Consider the following 16,105-nt stretch of genomic DNA (forward strand, 5'->3'; position numbering starts at 1 on the left):
CGCGCTAATGACTACATTACCGGTTACGTTATGTTAAAAATACACATAGTACGACGTATTACACTCATTGATTAAATTACTTACATTAGATAATTACTTACATTACTTACATTACACATTTACTTATACACTTACATATTTACAATTCTAGACAGTATATAACACCTGCTAAGTTACAATAGAGATATAGAATTCTTGCGTTGTGTGTGCTATTATTCTTACGTTGGTTGGCAGACATCCTGCCCTAGAGCGCTCAGCTGCTGTATAGTATTACATATATTTCTTATCGCAGGTGCGTGTTTGATGATGAACCTCTTGTAAGGTACTATATCCGTAATGGGATATGACAGGTGATGACTCGTCGTGAGGCTACAGTTGAACACGTAGTGGTCGGGGGAGCCAATGTCCCCGCACACACACGCTTCTGCCATGGAGATGGCACGCTTATAGAGAAGGTGGGAAAAGGGCCATGACCAAAGGGGTTTACCAAAGGGGGTATGCCCTGTAAGCGAAGGTAAGCACACATTTTGGAATTTGGTACGGTGAAGGTGGTACTTTAGCCTATTCACCAGAAGCAGAAGCTACCTGGACAGTAGAACCTTTCAGATCAAAATTAAAGATACTTTATCCAACAAGGAAATTATTAAGGCCGGTGTTCCGCAAGGAAGTTTACTTTCGCCAATATTATTTTGTCTTTAGATCAACGATATGCCAAATATCCCAGATGATACTTTTGCCTGCTATGCGGATGACACCGCGATCATGTGCAGTTCTATCAGCCCCATCAGAGCAAGAGATAAGCTTCAAAAAGCCGTTAATATCCTCACCAAGTGGTTTTTCACATGGAAGATCAAAACCAATGCAACTAAGTCCCAAGTGATATTTTTTAAATACAACCTCAAAGAAGTGAACAACATAACACTAGATGGCGCCACAGTACCCACAGTTAAAAGTATTAAGTACTTGGGTGTGATTCTTGACGATAAACTTACATTCAGGCCGCATATTATGTATATTCGTGAAAAAGCTCATAAAGCTTTTAATTCTATTTATGCCTTAATAGTGAGACATTCAAAATTACACGTAAGTACTAAGAGAATTCTCTATCTTCAAGCTATAAGACCGATTTTACTGTATGCAGCACCAGCATGGGCCGCTACAGCCAGATCAAATCGGCAGATTTTGCAAAGTTTGCAAAATAATTTCTTAGAACTATTACAGACTCACCGTGGTTTGTAAGAAACACTGCAATACATCGTGGAATGAAAATCCAACCATTTGATAGCGAGATCTTCATTGCTTCCCATAATTTCTACACCAAATGCGATAATCATGAAAATGAAGCTGTGTGTAGCATAGGAAATTATGACTTTACAGTCATTCAAAAGACCAAGAACGAAACACCATAACGAGTTGTGGTGATCGATGCACATAGTGTATATAGTGTTTTTTCTACTTTTCATTATTTACTCTTTATTGCCTTTACTTAATTATGCTGGCAAAGCGATAGGGACTTTGCGCCCCTGGGGCAGCACTTTGATGTGTATTATGTGTTGAAAATTTAAACGACTGGTCAGTGCAACTATGCTCCGCCCACTTCTGTTATATGCCTCAACTACTACGTTCACGATATTTTGTTGGCTTCAAGACACGGAGGAAGGAGGACGCTACAGTCGTAGCACCCACGAGGAGAAAGTTATGCCAAAGTTTTTATGCTACAGATGTGCAAATTTGCGTTTACGATGTGAATGTTATGCTTCAGCTATGTTAAATCGCTATTTTACCCAAGTTATGCCGCTGTTACATTATGCCACATTGGATGTGATTCAGCACTTCAAGTGCACAGGTTTGTTCTAAGATTTGGATTTATTTTTTCCATTTTTAGGATACCCATTTAGAAGAGATATGGATAGGCAAAGACTTTAAGGTCGTATACCTATTAAATAAGCGATGACCTACGACCTATGAGGAGTAAACTGAGCAGTAAAAGTTCAGAAACACTGAACTATAGTTTCTAATGCTTATAGAGAGAAATATATCTGTCTTTTCCCTTTTTTATTTAGTAGTTCATTTCAATGACGAACACAGTTTAAAATCTATATAAAACTGCTGGCCAGTGGCCAAGTGTAAAGTCGCTGAACCCTGGTAGTTCGACCTGGGTTTGATTTCAGGTGAACGAGCTGGCTGCACGAATATTTTCACGGTTTTCCTCATGTGTAAAGTGGATACGAGCCAGTTTCCCTTAAAACGTCTTCCACTAAGTCATCTTCAAGAGCTTAAGAGAGAGATTTGTCATCATCTGCCTAACAGAGGCAGATAGCCCTAGTGTGCTTTGCCGTAACCAAATAAACCAAGCCAAAATAGAGCTGCTTTAATTAAATGTTGGTTGTTGGTTTTCTTATTTATTCAAGTAAAGTTCATGCACTTCCCGGATTAGCACAGATTTTTTACTCCTGTCGCTAAATGCGATTAAAAAGCAACTAAGATTTAATTGACACTAACAATTATATTTGGATTATACACATGCTTAACCCGAGCGTTTTAAGTTTGACCGATCTTCAAATTCCTGAGGAGTTTTCTGAAAATATGTCATTGTTCGATAACAACTCTTTGTTTAATTGTAATTAGCCATTTCATACCATGCTATCGTACTTTTCTTTTTTGAATTTAAAAGATAGCTTTTCAAATTCTGATATATATTTTTTCAAAAATCATACTTACTCACTTTTACCTATTAAGTATCACTTTTCTTTCAAAGATAAAAATAAAAAAGTACTGAAAAAAAGAATATATTGAATTCATTTTATCTGCTCATTGTTTTAAATGCATTCGGTTGAAAAGAAACTGCAATAGGAAAGAGAATTGTTTTAAGCATTTACAAATGGGAATTTAGAAAGTTATGTTTTATTACTTTATTGAGGTAACTTTAAGTTTCTAACAGTTATTTTAAGTTTAAACATTATTTACCGTCTATTCTCGTTTCCCATCTACTATTCTCTACCAGAATGAGTTTTTAGTATCGCGTTTTATGCAAATGAGTTAGAAGGAGTATTTAAAGAAATAACCCAGCAAATTTCGCAGAAATCCTGAAGTACGACATTCTCGAGGATGATAGATTTTTTAGGTCCTACGCTGCTCATTTGCTGCGTACTACACTGTACAATCAGGCTGATCAATGAAAAAGCAGAATTCCCTAGTGCTTTACTATTCAGCTTGATATTGTATCTTTGCATATGCATGAATTCTGAGAGACTACCAGCATCGACACCGACCAGTCTCCAAACCTCCTAGGTCTTCAATTTACTCGTAGAAGCAAAGCGCTTCAATATATTATCTCCCCGCGAAGTACTTTTCTCTTATGGAGAATATTCTTTACGGTCGCATCACAGATCAGGCCCTAATGGGACTCTTTCAATAACCGGCAAGAGTAGGAACACTATCACCTGGTGCAGGTCAGTTTACCGACAAAATGTTCCGGCCACTTTGAAAGAGCAGGTTCTGCCTTCCGGCCACGTCTTTACAGCAAGCCTATCTTACTACGAACGGCCGAAGTCATACGGGCCTGTTAGTATTCGCCGGTGAGGTTTAATTACGGGCCAATTCGGTTAGTTATCTTTGTACAGCTTCGGATAGAGTTTAGCTAGTTAGAATTAGTTTAGTTTCTTATTTTTTCATCTAACATTAAAGCCCAGGTAGGGGCTTTCCTGATGCACGAGAAGGGGCTGACTGTAAGTGTTTCTTTGAGTGAATAAAAGGGTTTTAATCCTTCTTTGGATTTCTACTTTTATAGTTTTAAAAGATCAGCGAATAGTCGCTAGACACTCCCCTAGAAGTGTTCTAGTAGCCAAGGACACGTAAATTAACTAGAACATTATAAATTACAACAAGAATGATTTTTAACATAAAAACGTAATTTGAACAATAAGCACACTTAATACAAAAACATAATTTAAATATAATATATTTTATATTATATATAAACATAATTTACATATAATATAAAAAAACAATTTTTTGAATCAGGCATTTTCAGTTTTGGGGTAGGGAGGGAGGGTACTAGTTTTTACACACTTGAATTCTGCATATAAACGTTGACTCTAATAATAAATCTATAATTACACTTTCAGAAAGTTTGCTGTTGGAAAAACTTTGCTTGTAGATCCAGTTTTTCCCAAATGTAATCTCATTGAATAACAAACAATCAATCGACAATTTTCTTTTAATAGCTGCATCCCCATTACCAAAACTGACCTATTTGTTTCTGAATTAATTTGGTTCTGAAAAAACAGCCGTACATAATTTTGAAAACTCTCAGTGTCCAAATCAAACAGTTCATTGCAGTTTTCTTCCCAGAGAAAACAGCGATTGCACTTCTATATAAAGCAAATCTCAAATTCGTGACATTTGTTTTGCTTTACTGAGTTAAAGAATTCTTTTCTTTGAAAAATTCGTGGAGTTTTTGAAGTATGAGTTTAGGGACTAAGACAGTTCGTTTATACACCTAATATACCTAATTAATAATTTTGCATTCGTAACTTGTTAAAACGTAAGGGGTATTTCCCTAATTGAATCTGTTTCTTTACAAGATGTTGTATAAAAAGTCAGATTTTACATTTCGGTCACTTTTGCCTACAATGTTGAATTAGTTTCCATAACGTTTTCTACCTTAATTCCAGAAAAATTGTAACTTGAATTAAATGTCTGTTACCAGTATTTAAGGAAATAAAGCCCGTAGTTACCTTTTAGAGCACTCCATATAATCAATATTCTTTTCCCTCGTTCTGAAGATAGTTTTTATCTCTAGTCTTTATGCCCGTTTTGCTCTTAAGACATCTTCCTGTGACACACGTTTTTGTGTCTTACGAGATGATTCACTTAAGCGTGTTCAAACTTCAGAGAGGGCCAAGTACTCACAGAACGATTTTGAAATACATAGCAATGCAGAGGTGAAAATGTGCTCGTAGCGCTGAAGAGGGCTTTGTTGTGGAACAGATAAAACCTCCGCGTGCAAAATTCGGCATTCAGTGATTAACCGCAGAGAAAGTAAGATGGAAGGTTTCAGTAATTATGAGTAAGCAGATATACATCTAGCATATAGAGCGGTCGACTGTCCAAATAACCAGATGTTCGCCCGGCAGCATCTCAGATAGTGAAATACAATATCTCTCGGGACATGTCAAAAGAACTGGGAATGAACGACGCGGATATAAGTAAAAGAGATGGTGCTTGGTTATTCAGAAAGGAATGCACATATCAGCACACGAACGATCTCTACAAACTTCACTGGGGCCCACCAGCGGCCGAGCGGTAAAGTCGCTGAACACTGGTAGTTCGGTCCGAGGTTCAAATCCCGCGAACGGGCTGGCTGCATGAGTGTTTTCGTGGTTTTCGCCATGTATAATGTGTATACGAGCCAGTTTACCTTAGAAAGTCCTCCACGAAGGCATCCCTCCCCTTAGGCAGACAGCCCTCGAGGCTTTGCCATAATTAAATAACCTAACCTAACCTAACAAACCTCACTTTTTCCCAAACCATCATTTGTAGAATCCTGCACTAGAACCATTTGTATTCATACCATGAACAGTGTGCATAGAAACTGCTTCCTGTTGATTACGGACCCCAAGTTGCAATTGTTGAATGGTGCATCCAGCAGTGTGCGACGAAACCCCATTTTCCGTCTGCTATCATGTTCACTGACGAGGAATATTTTAGCAGATAGTGCTGCTATAGCGCACACAGCGCACATGTATGGGCAATGGGCCGCCTCAGGTGCGCCTGTGCAACACAATACCGGCTTTCCGTCAGTGTTTCAGGGGATATTGTTAGCGAAAACCTAATAGGTCCGTATCTCATGCCCGTTCATTTAGACGGATGACCTTACAAGATTTTCTTGGAGAAAGTCTTGCCCGGTACTGTTAGATGAGAACAGCAGCTGCAACAAAACGATACGCGGTTCCAGCATGATGGTAAACCGGTCCATTTTCCCGTTCGGCAAAATATGAATTCAACCTTTGGTCAAAGGATGATTGGTCGTAGAGGTCCTATTCATTGGCTTTCACTCTCTTGCTTAAATTTCATTATCTGGCAATACTTGAAAAACTTGGTATACGAAACACATGTGGCTAGTGAGAAGGATTATGTCGCATGCATTAGCGTAGCTAGCGCGATCATTCGTGAGACTCTCAGTATGTTCCAAAACGTCTGTGATTTTAGACTGCATCGGTGTCGCGTTTAGCTGGTAGCTGTAGCTTCAGAAACTTACTGTGAGCTCTGAATATCGCAACTTTAACGATTTACTGATTAAAAGATTATTATTCAAGTCACTTTTCATTTCTTGTGTTTTCTTCTGTGGAAACTATCACGTGTGAATTGTGTTCTCCACCCCCCAACATTGCTATGCAATTCCAAATCATCTTTGAGAAACCTACCCATCCTTGAAGTTTTGCGCGTTTAAGCATATCACCGTGTATACACGGAAATGACATTAAAACTGGCACAGATGACCTTATAAAGAATACATAGCAATATATAAAGCGAAGTATATCTGTGGATGCTTCTAGATTTGTTTGTGATGCAAGAATAACAGATTATTATAATCAAAGCTATTTCAATGTAGTTTAATAACTAGAACTCTTAAGGTGGGTCAAAGCATTTCGGACGTAAGCGATTTTGCGCTCCCTGCGAGAACTAAATCTTACTGTAGAGACATCATCGCTCAATGACTTCTATGAAGCCACCACTGGCTCCAGATGGAATTCAAACTGTATACTGCCCAAAGCAGCCTACTCATTGTCAGCTTCTTTCAGGGCTGTGGAGAGTGGCTACCTTGTCTGAACCCTAGTCAGAGAGCTGGCCTATACAGAAAACTACTAAACTGAATAAAATTTATTCTTATGATATTCACCCTTAAGGCAGAATTGTTAATTGCCCACCCAGAGTGAAAATTTAGAAATTAAAGGCAAAATATGCATTCTCACATGCGACAGTTTCAAGGGTGATGACATCCAATAATGTCATACTTACTACTTCAATACGGATGCCCCACCCTCTGATTCCTATGGGTGATCTCCATCGCATTCTCTATCCTTATGCTTTACGTAACCTGTTGTTAACCTTTTAGCTTCAATGATTCTGAACTAATATTTTCTGCCTACCAAGGAGTCTAACTCTAAACTAAAAAACTAAAAAATGAATAGTCCTGTCGAATTTTTGTGTGGAATTCTATCTGTACATCACGCGAAAACGCGACAAACACTCCCCAAATTTCAGGAGGTTCTCATTTATTGCGTTTTAAGTGGATAATAAGTGCTTTGCTATAACTAAATTACAAAGCAGCCAATAGCCTTTTTTTATTAGTTTTATACGCCTTGATATATAAATCATAAAGCAACCAATTGACTTTTTTTATGAATTTTATGCCCTGAATAGTTATGAGTTCTTTCTGCAGCTAACGAAATGTTCATAAATTCGCGTTTATTTTTGTATACTTGTTCTTGTGTTAAAATGTTACTTAAATGTTCTTGTGTTGAAACAATGGATTGAAAAATACTAGAAAAATCAGGACTTTATATGCTTAATTGTTGTTAGAATCGTTTCCCAAAATTAAACAGATCACTTACATCTATTACGCCATTCACAAATGGGTTACGTCTGTTACGCCCTTATTGATCTACGTCAGTAACAAATGTAACAAATACAAAAGCAGTGTTTCCGTTCAGATAACAAAACCATGAAAATAATTTTAGCAGATTTGCGACTCGCATATTTTACAATTCTGATTATGTGAATTATTTATAATCGAATTGCAAGGTTTAAAACAAGCAAACCTAATCTATTAAAAATTGATTCTAAGGAAGTTGAAGAGATTCATCGAAACATTTCTGCTCATAATATTACATTTCTTCAAATAAACAGGTGGTACACGAAATAAAAATAAAATAAATACGTATAAATATAAGCTGAAATGTGATCAAGATTAAAATTGTGCAGTTAATCAGGAAGGGAAATGAACATTAGGAAAAATATAAGTTAAGAATATTCATTTTGCTCTCATTAACTCGAAATATTTCACGGTCTGCCTAAAAAGTCAAACATTGCGCGTATAATAATTTAGGACGAGCTATCAGAAGTTCGCAAACAGCTGCACCTGCGACCTTGTGACGTCGTCGCACAATACTGACTGTTGCTCATATTTTCATTTCCGTGGCAGAAGCAGTATATGTCGCACTACTGAGGCCGTGCGAAATGAAAGCTTGCAAAAGATAAGAGGTAATACGTCTCACGTCGTAAAAAAAGAAATATTTCCATTTCAATGTTTTGGTTTACAAAGTTCAGTTAAATAGTTACGACTGATGGAATAAGCACCTAATAATGCGCTCGTCAATAAAACAATTAAATTTGTGTGCATTCTTGGATTATCATATCGAAATATTCTTCGAATTCTAAATTAAGAAGCTATTTCAAGTGTTCTTAGGTACAATAGTAAAAGAGATGAGAAAGGATTTTTTTTTGCTACCGTTAAATCATTTGAACATCTTTACAGTTTATCAATAGAGCTTTATTATTTTTTTGGAAAAGATTTAGAAATATCAACTATGAGTTAATATTAAAAGCGCCTGATTTTGCTTGATAATTTTGATTATTTTAACTCTCAAGAATACGGTTGACTTTATTCACATTAATATTCGTGTAGAGTAATAAAATTATTCTTAACGTATCGACTGATTTGGAACGAATATGGACTTTTTTTCAAGACTATTTTCTTCTTCAGCTACAAAAAGAACTGATACGATTTCTGAGGACAATTCAGTGAAAGTACGGGCAAAGTCTGAATCTAAGGCAAATCAGACTTGCCATGATTCGGGTGCATTTTTTCGCGAAAGCAGTGTGGACCACATAGAAGAATCAGTTTCTGACAATTCAGATCAGCCTTCAAATGTGAAATCATGCGATGAAATACTCACTCACTCTGTTCAGTTTATCCAAAGAACATTAGACTCCTGGAATCCTGAAACATGCGTAAGACTTCTTCGGATGCCCAGTGTTCAGAACTATTCAGGATTGCATAAACTAATTGCAGCCAGTGACAAAGTATGGATGATCGAATTTTTACAAATGGGTGGTCTGGAAGTTTTATTCGAATCAGTAGACCGTCTGAGTAACAGAAAAAACCAGCATGCTCGATTAGAACATACATTACTGCTGCTTCAATGCGTAAATTGTTTAAAAGCGGTGACTACGTCCAGAAATGGACTCGAATATATTGTTGAACAGAATAAATTCTATAATAGCAAGCTAGCAGAAAGTAAGTACCTATTTTTTGCTTAAAAATAAATTTATATATATTAAAATCAACTCTAAGAATAGAATATTCGTATATTTCCCAGATTAAATTTTTATTCACTCTTGTGTTAATGTAGACTGTTCATCATATAATTTTTGCAATGTGTTTTGCCCAAGTAAAATAACATTACAAATCAAATACTTTCTTTCCTAAAAAGTGAGAAATGATTTGAAATGACATTGAAAATGGATTTATAGAATGTGTTAAAATTTGAATAATTAGTAAAAATTTTAATTATTTAAGACATAATGTATGCCATACTCACTTGATTGTTCAACGCACTAGTAGTAGTCTGAACTACCCTGAGAATCGAATATATTACTTTTATTCTAACTTATCACGAGATAATCTACGAGGATTTCCCCTTCTATATTAACCATACTAGCATTGTTCTAATAGTAAGACAGTCAACAAGAATTTTTCTCGCAGCCTACTTCAGTACACATTATTTGAGTTTAAATAATAATAAAACTTCCAGACGATATGTTCAGAAAATCCTTTTAATTTGCATCGCAGAATATATTTATTATTCACATCAGCTGTTTAATAGACAGAGAACTTGCAAGTAGATAAAAGCTTGTTTGATGTATTAGTTGAGTTCCGTGCCATCGTATTTGTTTCTTTATGTTGAATATAAGTGCTTTAGAAACTTTCGTAATCAAATATATTCTAGAGTCATTAGGGTATTTTGAAGCAAGAGTACATGAAAAATGAGCAATGCCCTCGCCGGGCTTCAAACCTGGATCTCTCGAATACGCGCCAATTGTGTTACCGTTACAACACGAAGTCATGTCGGAAGGAAGGAGAAAATACCTCATAATATAAGAAACATACATATCATTTATTTCCGAAAAAGAGGGTTTGGATTTAACAAGTACACGTCTAAGACAGGTATACATTAAAATATTCGATCTATTTATATACAATAATAAAAAGGTGAAGGTGAAACTAGAAGAAATAAATTTTTTTACAGTATATCAATATGTCTCAATTCAGTTTTTACAGTATTCGATATGTCTCAACATATTTTCGCTTAAATACTACTGATGAAATCTAAAAGGACGATTTACCTACTACTCATATATCTCTTTGCACTGTGCTAGCAGTATCTTATTTCATTCGCCAAATATTTAATCACCACATGTTTATGCAATGATTTCAAGTAAAGTAAAATATAAGACTATTAAAGTAATATAGAAGACACGAATTAAATCTCCTTTTAAAATAACTACTCTTTTCTCTTCTTGCAATAACACTACTTTTTATTGTAGAGGAAAGTATAACTCAAAGATTTGAGTACCTAAATGTTTTACTTCTATTACAAGCAGAGATAACTATAAAAAAATATTGTCAGCAACACGTTTTCACTAATTCAGTGCAAATAATTAATATTACTTGTATGTATGTATATATATCTCTCTCTCTCTATATATATACATATAAATATATGCATATAGTATATATATATAAAATTTACTTCAAATACAAGTATATATATATATATATATATATATATATATATATAATATTGATTAATTGATTATATTATCTCCTAAGTTTAATTAAAGTAGAATTATTTGAAAAGAATGAATCCATACTGGTAAGTTATATTTTGAAAGATGTTTTGAAGTAACTTGAAAGAAAAATGTTAATAATGTTTTAAAGGGGACTGGAATTAAATCATCATGAAGAACAAAATTTCAATTGTAAAAGGAAAAATTAAAAACATGTAATCATTGTCATTGATCGGAAAATAGTTGACTTTTCAAGGGGAACAAACTAACTCCCGTTCAATGAACAATAATTAATAAAAATACATAAATACGAAGGTGTTTCGTCTTTACTCGAGTTAGAAGGTAAAGCCGAACCGGCAATTCTAGTCAGGCCAAATATTTCCGCGAATAGAAGGGATTACGAACCAATGCTGATACTCAAAGAACTTATTCTTATGAAGCATTTTAGCCAACTCAATTCGGAGTAAAAAGCAATTTCTCTAGAGAAATCCGAAAAAACTCGAGTAACCGTCCCCGACACCCTCATGTTTATGCATTTGAGTTCTATATTATTTGTAAAAATTAAACATTGGAAATTGTCATTATGAAATAGAATTCAAAGTAAAGTTGAATTCTATATCATTTGTAAAAATTAAACATTGGAAATTGTCATTATGAAATAGAATTCAAAGTAAAGTTGAAATAAACATAGAAGATTACAAAATAAGATAAATAATGCAAACTTTGTAAAAACAAATCAAAAACAATATAAAAATAATATAAAAAATATAATAAGCACAGTGAATGTACACGAAGATATAAAGACCAGAAAAGGTATTAAGTAACTTACCTTCTTTCTAGTGTGGAGTTGGCAAAGTGTTCTCTTCGTGTCTGACTCATAAGTGTAGGGTGTTCGAAAATTCTTAGCGGCAGTAGGGGATTTGAATAATATCAGTCGGTAAGACTTGGGTGAAGTAATTTATGGTAGTGGGTGAGACTCGGAATTCTTGAGGGATGTATTATGTGGAGTTCTTATTTGAGTGAAACTATCTGATAAAATTTTTTTTAAATACTAGTGAATGGAAATTAATTAATTTCTGGCTAATTGTCGTGTCGCAATGATTAAGAATTTAAGAAAGGAAAAAAGGAATTTTCACTGTCCAAGAGCTATTAGACAGACTAAAGTCATGAAATAGGCCCATTTTTTTAGTCACAGCATAGTAACAGCATAAGTCTGAAGACAATTAGCTTTTTACAATATATACAACTCATTAATTACACTATATACAAATCCTTCAACTGATAGTCATCCAACTTATACCGCCTTCTCAGGTTTAGGAACAAATTATCATATCCCGATCAGTTAAATGATTTAGAGTGAGAATTTAACGCCTGCTCTTTTAAGGCAATGGTTAATAAATTGAATGGGTATTAGATTATTTTTGAGAATTTTAATAAGGAGCAAAATTTCGCGTTGTAAATCTATTGTATCTGTGCATAGAATTTTAATTCGTTGTATTGGATTAATTATTGTATTGTTAATTACTTTTTTGGATATGTTGGAGTTCCAATTTATTAATTTGTTAGTATTGAAATTGAAGTTTCTTGTTTTGTCAAAAAGTAAAATTTTTTTGTAGTTAATGATTTGAAGATCTAAAACGTCTATGCTATTTTTTGAATTATTAGTTTTATTAAGTGTAAGACAATTTGGATAAATCTCGGAGTGTTCAATTTTACCAAAATTATTAATTGTAATAAGGTCATCAATATATCTGTAGGTGTGTTTGTAGTAATTTAACTCTTGTGTTTGTAGATTTTTTTGGAAGTTTAATTCTTTGATAAATAAAAAGATATTACATATGGAGGAACTGGAATGTTAGCCCATTGGCAATCCTCCGACTTGTTTAAAAAGTTGATTTTGAAACTTGATGTAGTTATGAAAAAGTGTGCATTTTAGATAGGTTTTCCATTTGTCAAGAGTCATAATTTTGAGCATATCAGGGAAGAGTATAGGCAGATCAAGTAGACTGGTATAGATTTCTTCTAGAGGAAGTGAGGTATATAAGTTTTTAAAGTCATAGTAGTTAATGTTTTGGATGTTAATTGTTTGAATGGTATTAATGACAGGAGTGTTATTATGGATGATCCAGCAATAGTTATGATTAGTGTTACAATCATTGAAAATAAATTTACAGATTTTATTAAGTTGAATTGAAAAATAATAGTCTACATTTTTCTTGTAATTATTAGTTCCATTAGCTATAAATCTGAATTTTAATGGTGTTTTATGGAAGTTGGGAATTGCATAAAGATTAGTAAATCTGTTGTAGTTTTTAGTGAAAGTAATATTGATTTTCTTATGAAAAGTTTTAATCCTGTTTATTATAGATGTTTCTGTAAGGTTGGCTAATTGATAAGTAGTTGCGTTGAGAAGTTCTTTACGAATAATTTCTGCGTAGAATTGTTTTCATATAATGCTAAAGTTATTAGTTGCTTTATCTATTTTTGTAATCTTGAGGTGACTGATTTCGGTGGATATGCGTTGAAGAATTTCAGCTTTCCATTTTAAGAAGGTATCTATGGGTAAATTCAGTTGATAGCTTGCTTTAACTATAAATTCGTTGATGTTGTTTTCGAAAGTCTTGTAACAGTAATTTTTAGTCATGTTTCTTGGGAAAGTTGTCTGAGTCAAAAAAACATTTCAATTGTTTTTTCAATGCAAGTGTATCCAAAGTGGATAAAAATCTCGCATTATGTTTTATTTTGCTTCCTCTTTTTCCTCTCTGCGTTTTGTTGCTGTGGAGCTTAAATTGGCTGAAAATAGATTTTTTAGAAGTATCTCTATGCCTATGTATATAAGTGTTAAGTCCATATGGATAAAGTGAACGTTGTTTTAGTATATAGAGAGATTCCTGAAAAATTCGTGTTTTGTGATTGGGCATTATATCTAGTATCTGAAGTTGAATAGAGTTGAAGTCATGGTGTTTAAAGTGCTCTAATTCTGCTGTATTGAGTTGTGATGGTGTACTTATTTTAATGCTATTTTTTTGTGCGCTGAAGTTTTTAATTTGAGCTCTATGGTTATTAATTCGAAAGTTAAGATTGTTTTTAGTCTGTCCTATATATTTCATATGTCAGGTGCCGCATGTAATCATGTAAATACAGTTAAATGTTTTCATAGAAATTGTTTTTTGGGTTTGCCTGTAGCAGGCATGGCGTTAAATTTTCAAGTTTGTCATCTAGTGGAATGACATATAACGATTTCAGTTTGAGATAAACTAGCAAGATTTAAAAGTAAGAAGGCTGCTAACCTTCAATACAGTAAAGTACAGTTTAACCTTAAATACAGTAAAAACTTTACTGTATTGAAGGTTAGCAGCCTCCTTACTTTTAAATCTTGCTAGTTTATCTCAAATTGAAATCATTAAATGTCATTCATAGTCAGTGAGATACTTCCAAGAAATCTATTTTCAGCCAATTTAAGCTCTACAGCAACAAAACGCAAAGAGGAAAAAGAGGAAGCAAAATAAAAAATAATGCGAGATTTTTATCCACTTTGGATACACTTGCATTGAAAAAACAATTGAAATGTTTTTTTGACTCAGACAACTTTCCCAAGAAACTTCTCAACTGGTTACACTCCTGTACTAATAAATTCCTTATCAAACTAAAAAAATTCATTCAAGAAAGCTACGACGACATACAAATCATTAAAGACATGATTCTCGATTTTAATCTTTTCAGACTTTCTAATAGTCTCACTCAAGGCAAAATTTATTTTAAAGTCAATTTTCTGCATCCGCAGTTTGACAATATTCATTTCTCAAGAATCATCAGAGATTGTAAAGATTACTTCCCCGCAGTTGACCCAATACCAATGGTTGCATTTAAATATCAAAGGACCTTAAGCAACTTGCTCACTAACCACCATGAAATAGATGAAACAGCAGAATGACATTGTAAGACACCAGTTTACAGCAATTACGTAGATTCTCATCACCAGCACATAATTACTGGCAACCTGAATATCATACAAAACCATCAACTAAAAGCACTAATGAGTTATGGTACAAAATTTAGACCATTCAGATACATGACTAAAAATTACTGTTACAAGACTTTCGAAAACAACATCAACGAATTTATAGTTAAAGCAAGCTATCAACTGAATTTACCCATAGATACCTTTTTAAAATGGAAAGCTGAAATTCTTCAACGCATATCCACCGAAATCAGTCACCTCAAGATTACAAAAATAGATAAAGCAACTAATAACTTTAGCATTATATGAAAACAATTCTACGCAGAAATTATTCGTAAAGAACTTCTCAACGCAACTACTTATCAATTAGCCAACCTTACAGAAACATCTATAATAAACAGGATTAAAACTTTTCATAAGAAAATCAATATTACTTTCACTAAAAACTACAACAGATTTACTAATCTTTATGCAATTCCCAACTTCCATAAAACACCATTAAAATTCAGATTTATAGCTAATGGAACTAATAATTACAAGAAAAATGTAGACTATTATTTTTCAATTCAACTTAATAAAATCTGTAAATTTATTTTCAATGATTGTAACACTAATCATAACTATTGCTGGATCATCCATAATAACACTCCTGTCATTAATACCATTCAAACAATTAACATCCAAAACATTAACTACTATGACTTTAAAAACTTATATACCTCACTTCCTCTAGAAGAAATCTATACCAGTCTACTTGATCTGCCTATACTCTTCCCTGATATGCTCAAAATTATGACTCTTGACAAATGGAAAACCTATCTAAAATGCACACTTTTTCATAACTACATCAAGTTTCAAAATCAACTTTTTAAACAAGTCGGAGGATTGCCAATGGGCTAACATTCCAGTTCCTCCATATGTAATATCTTTTTATTTATCAAAGAATTAAACTTCCAAAAAAATCTACAAACACAAGAGTTAAATTACTACAAACACACCTACAGATATATTGATGACCTTATTACAATTAATAATTTTGGTAAAATTGAACACTCCGAGATTTATCCAAATTGTCTTACACTTAATAAAACTAATAATTCAAAAAATAGCATAGACGTTTTAGATCTTCAAATCATTAACTACAAAAAAATTTTACTTTTTGACAAAACAAGAAACTTCAATTTCAATACTAACAAATTAATAAATTGGAACTCCAACATATCCAAAAAAGTAATTAACAATACAATAATTAATCCAATACAACGAATTAAAATTCTATGCACAGAT

At 33.6% G+C, this 16,105-nt stretch overlaps 1 protein-coding gene across 2 annotated transcripts in view; it reads left to right on the plus strand.

Annotated features, from left to right (window-relative positions):
- Positions 1–8,212: 8,212 nt before the first annotated feature.
- LOC118206137 (inverted formin-2-like) overlaps positions 8,213–16,105 on the plus strand; it is a 290,618-nt gene continuing 282,725 nt past the window's right edge. The window contains exon 1 of one of the 2 annotated variants that reach the window (XM_085807614.1): positions 8,213–9,304. In XM_085807614.1, coding sequence (XP_085663740.1) covers positions 8,737–9,304 — 568 coding nt within the window. In that variant the 5' untranslated portion in view covers positions 8,213–8,736. The remainder of the gene's footprint in view (positions 9,305–16,105) is intronic. The other variant, XM_085807615.1, reaches the window with a different exon arrangement.

The sequence above is a fragment of the Stegodyphus dumicola genome, chromosome X1 (assembly GCF_044657685.1).
Source record: "Stegodyphus dumicola isolate Sdum_Otavi_A_Nest chromosome X1, ASM4465768v1".
Lineage (NCBI taxonomy): Eukaryota > Metazoa > Arthropoda > Arachnida > Araneae > Eresidae > Stegodyphus > Stegodyphus dumicola.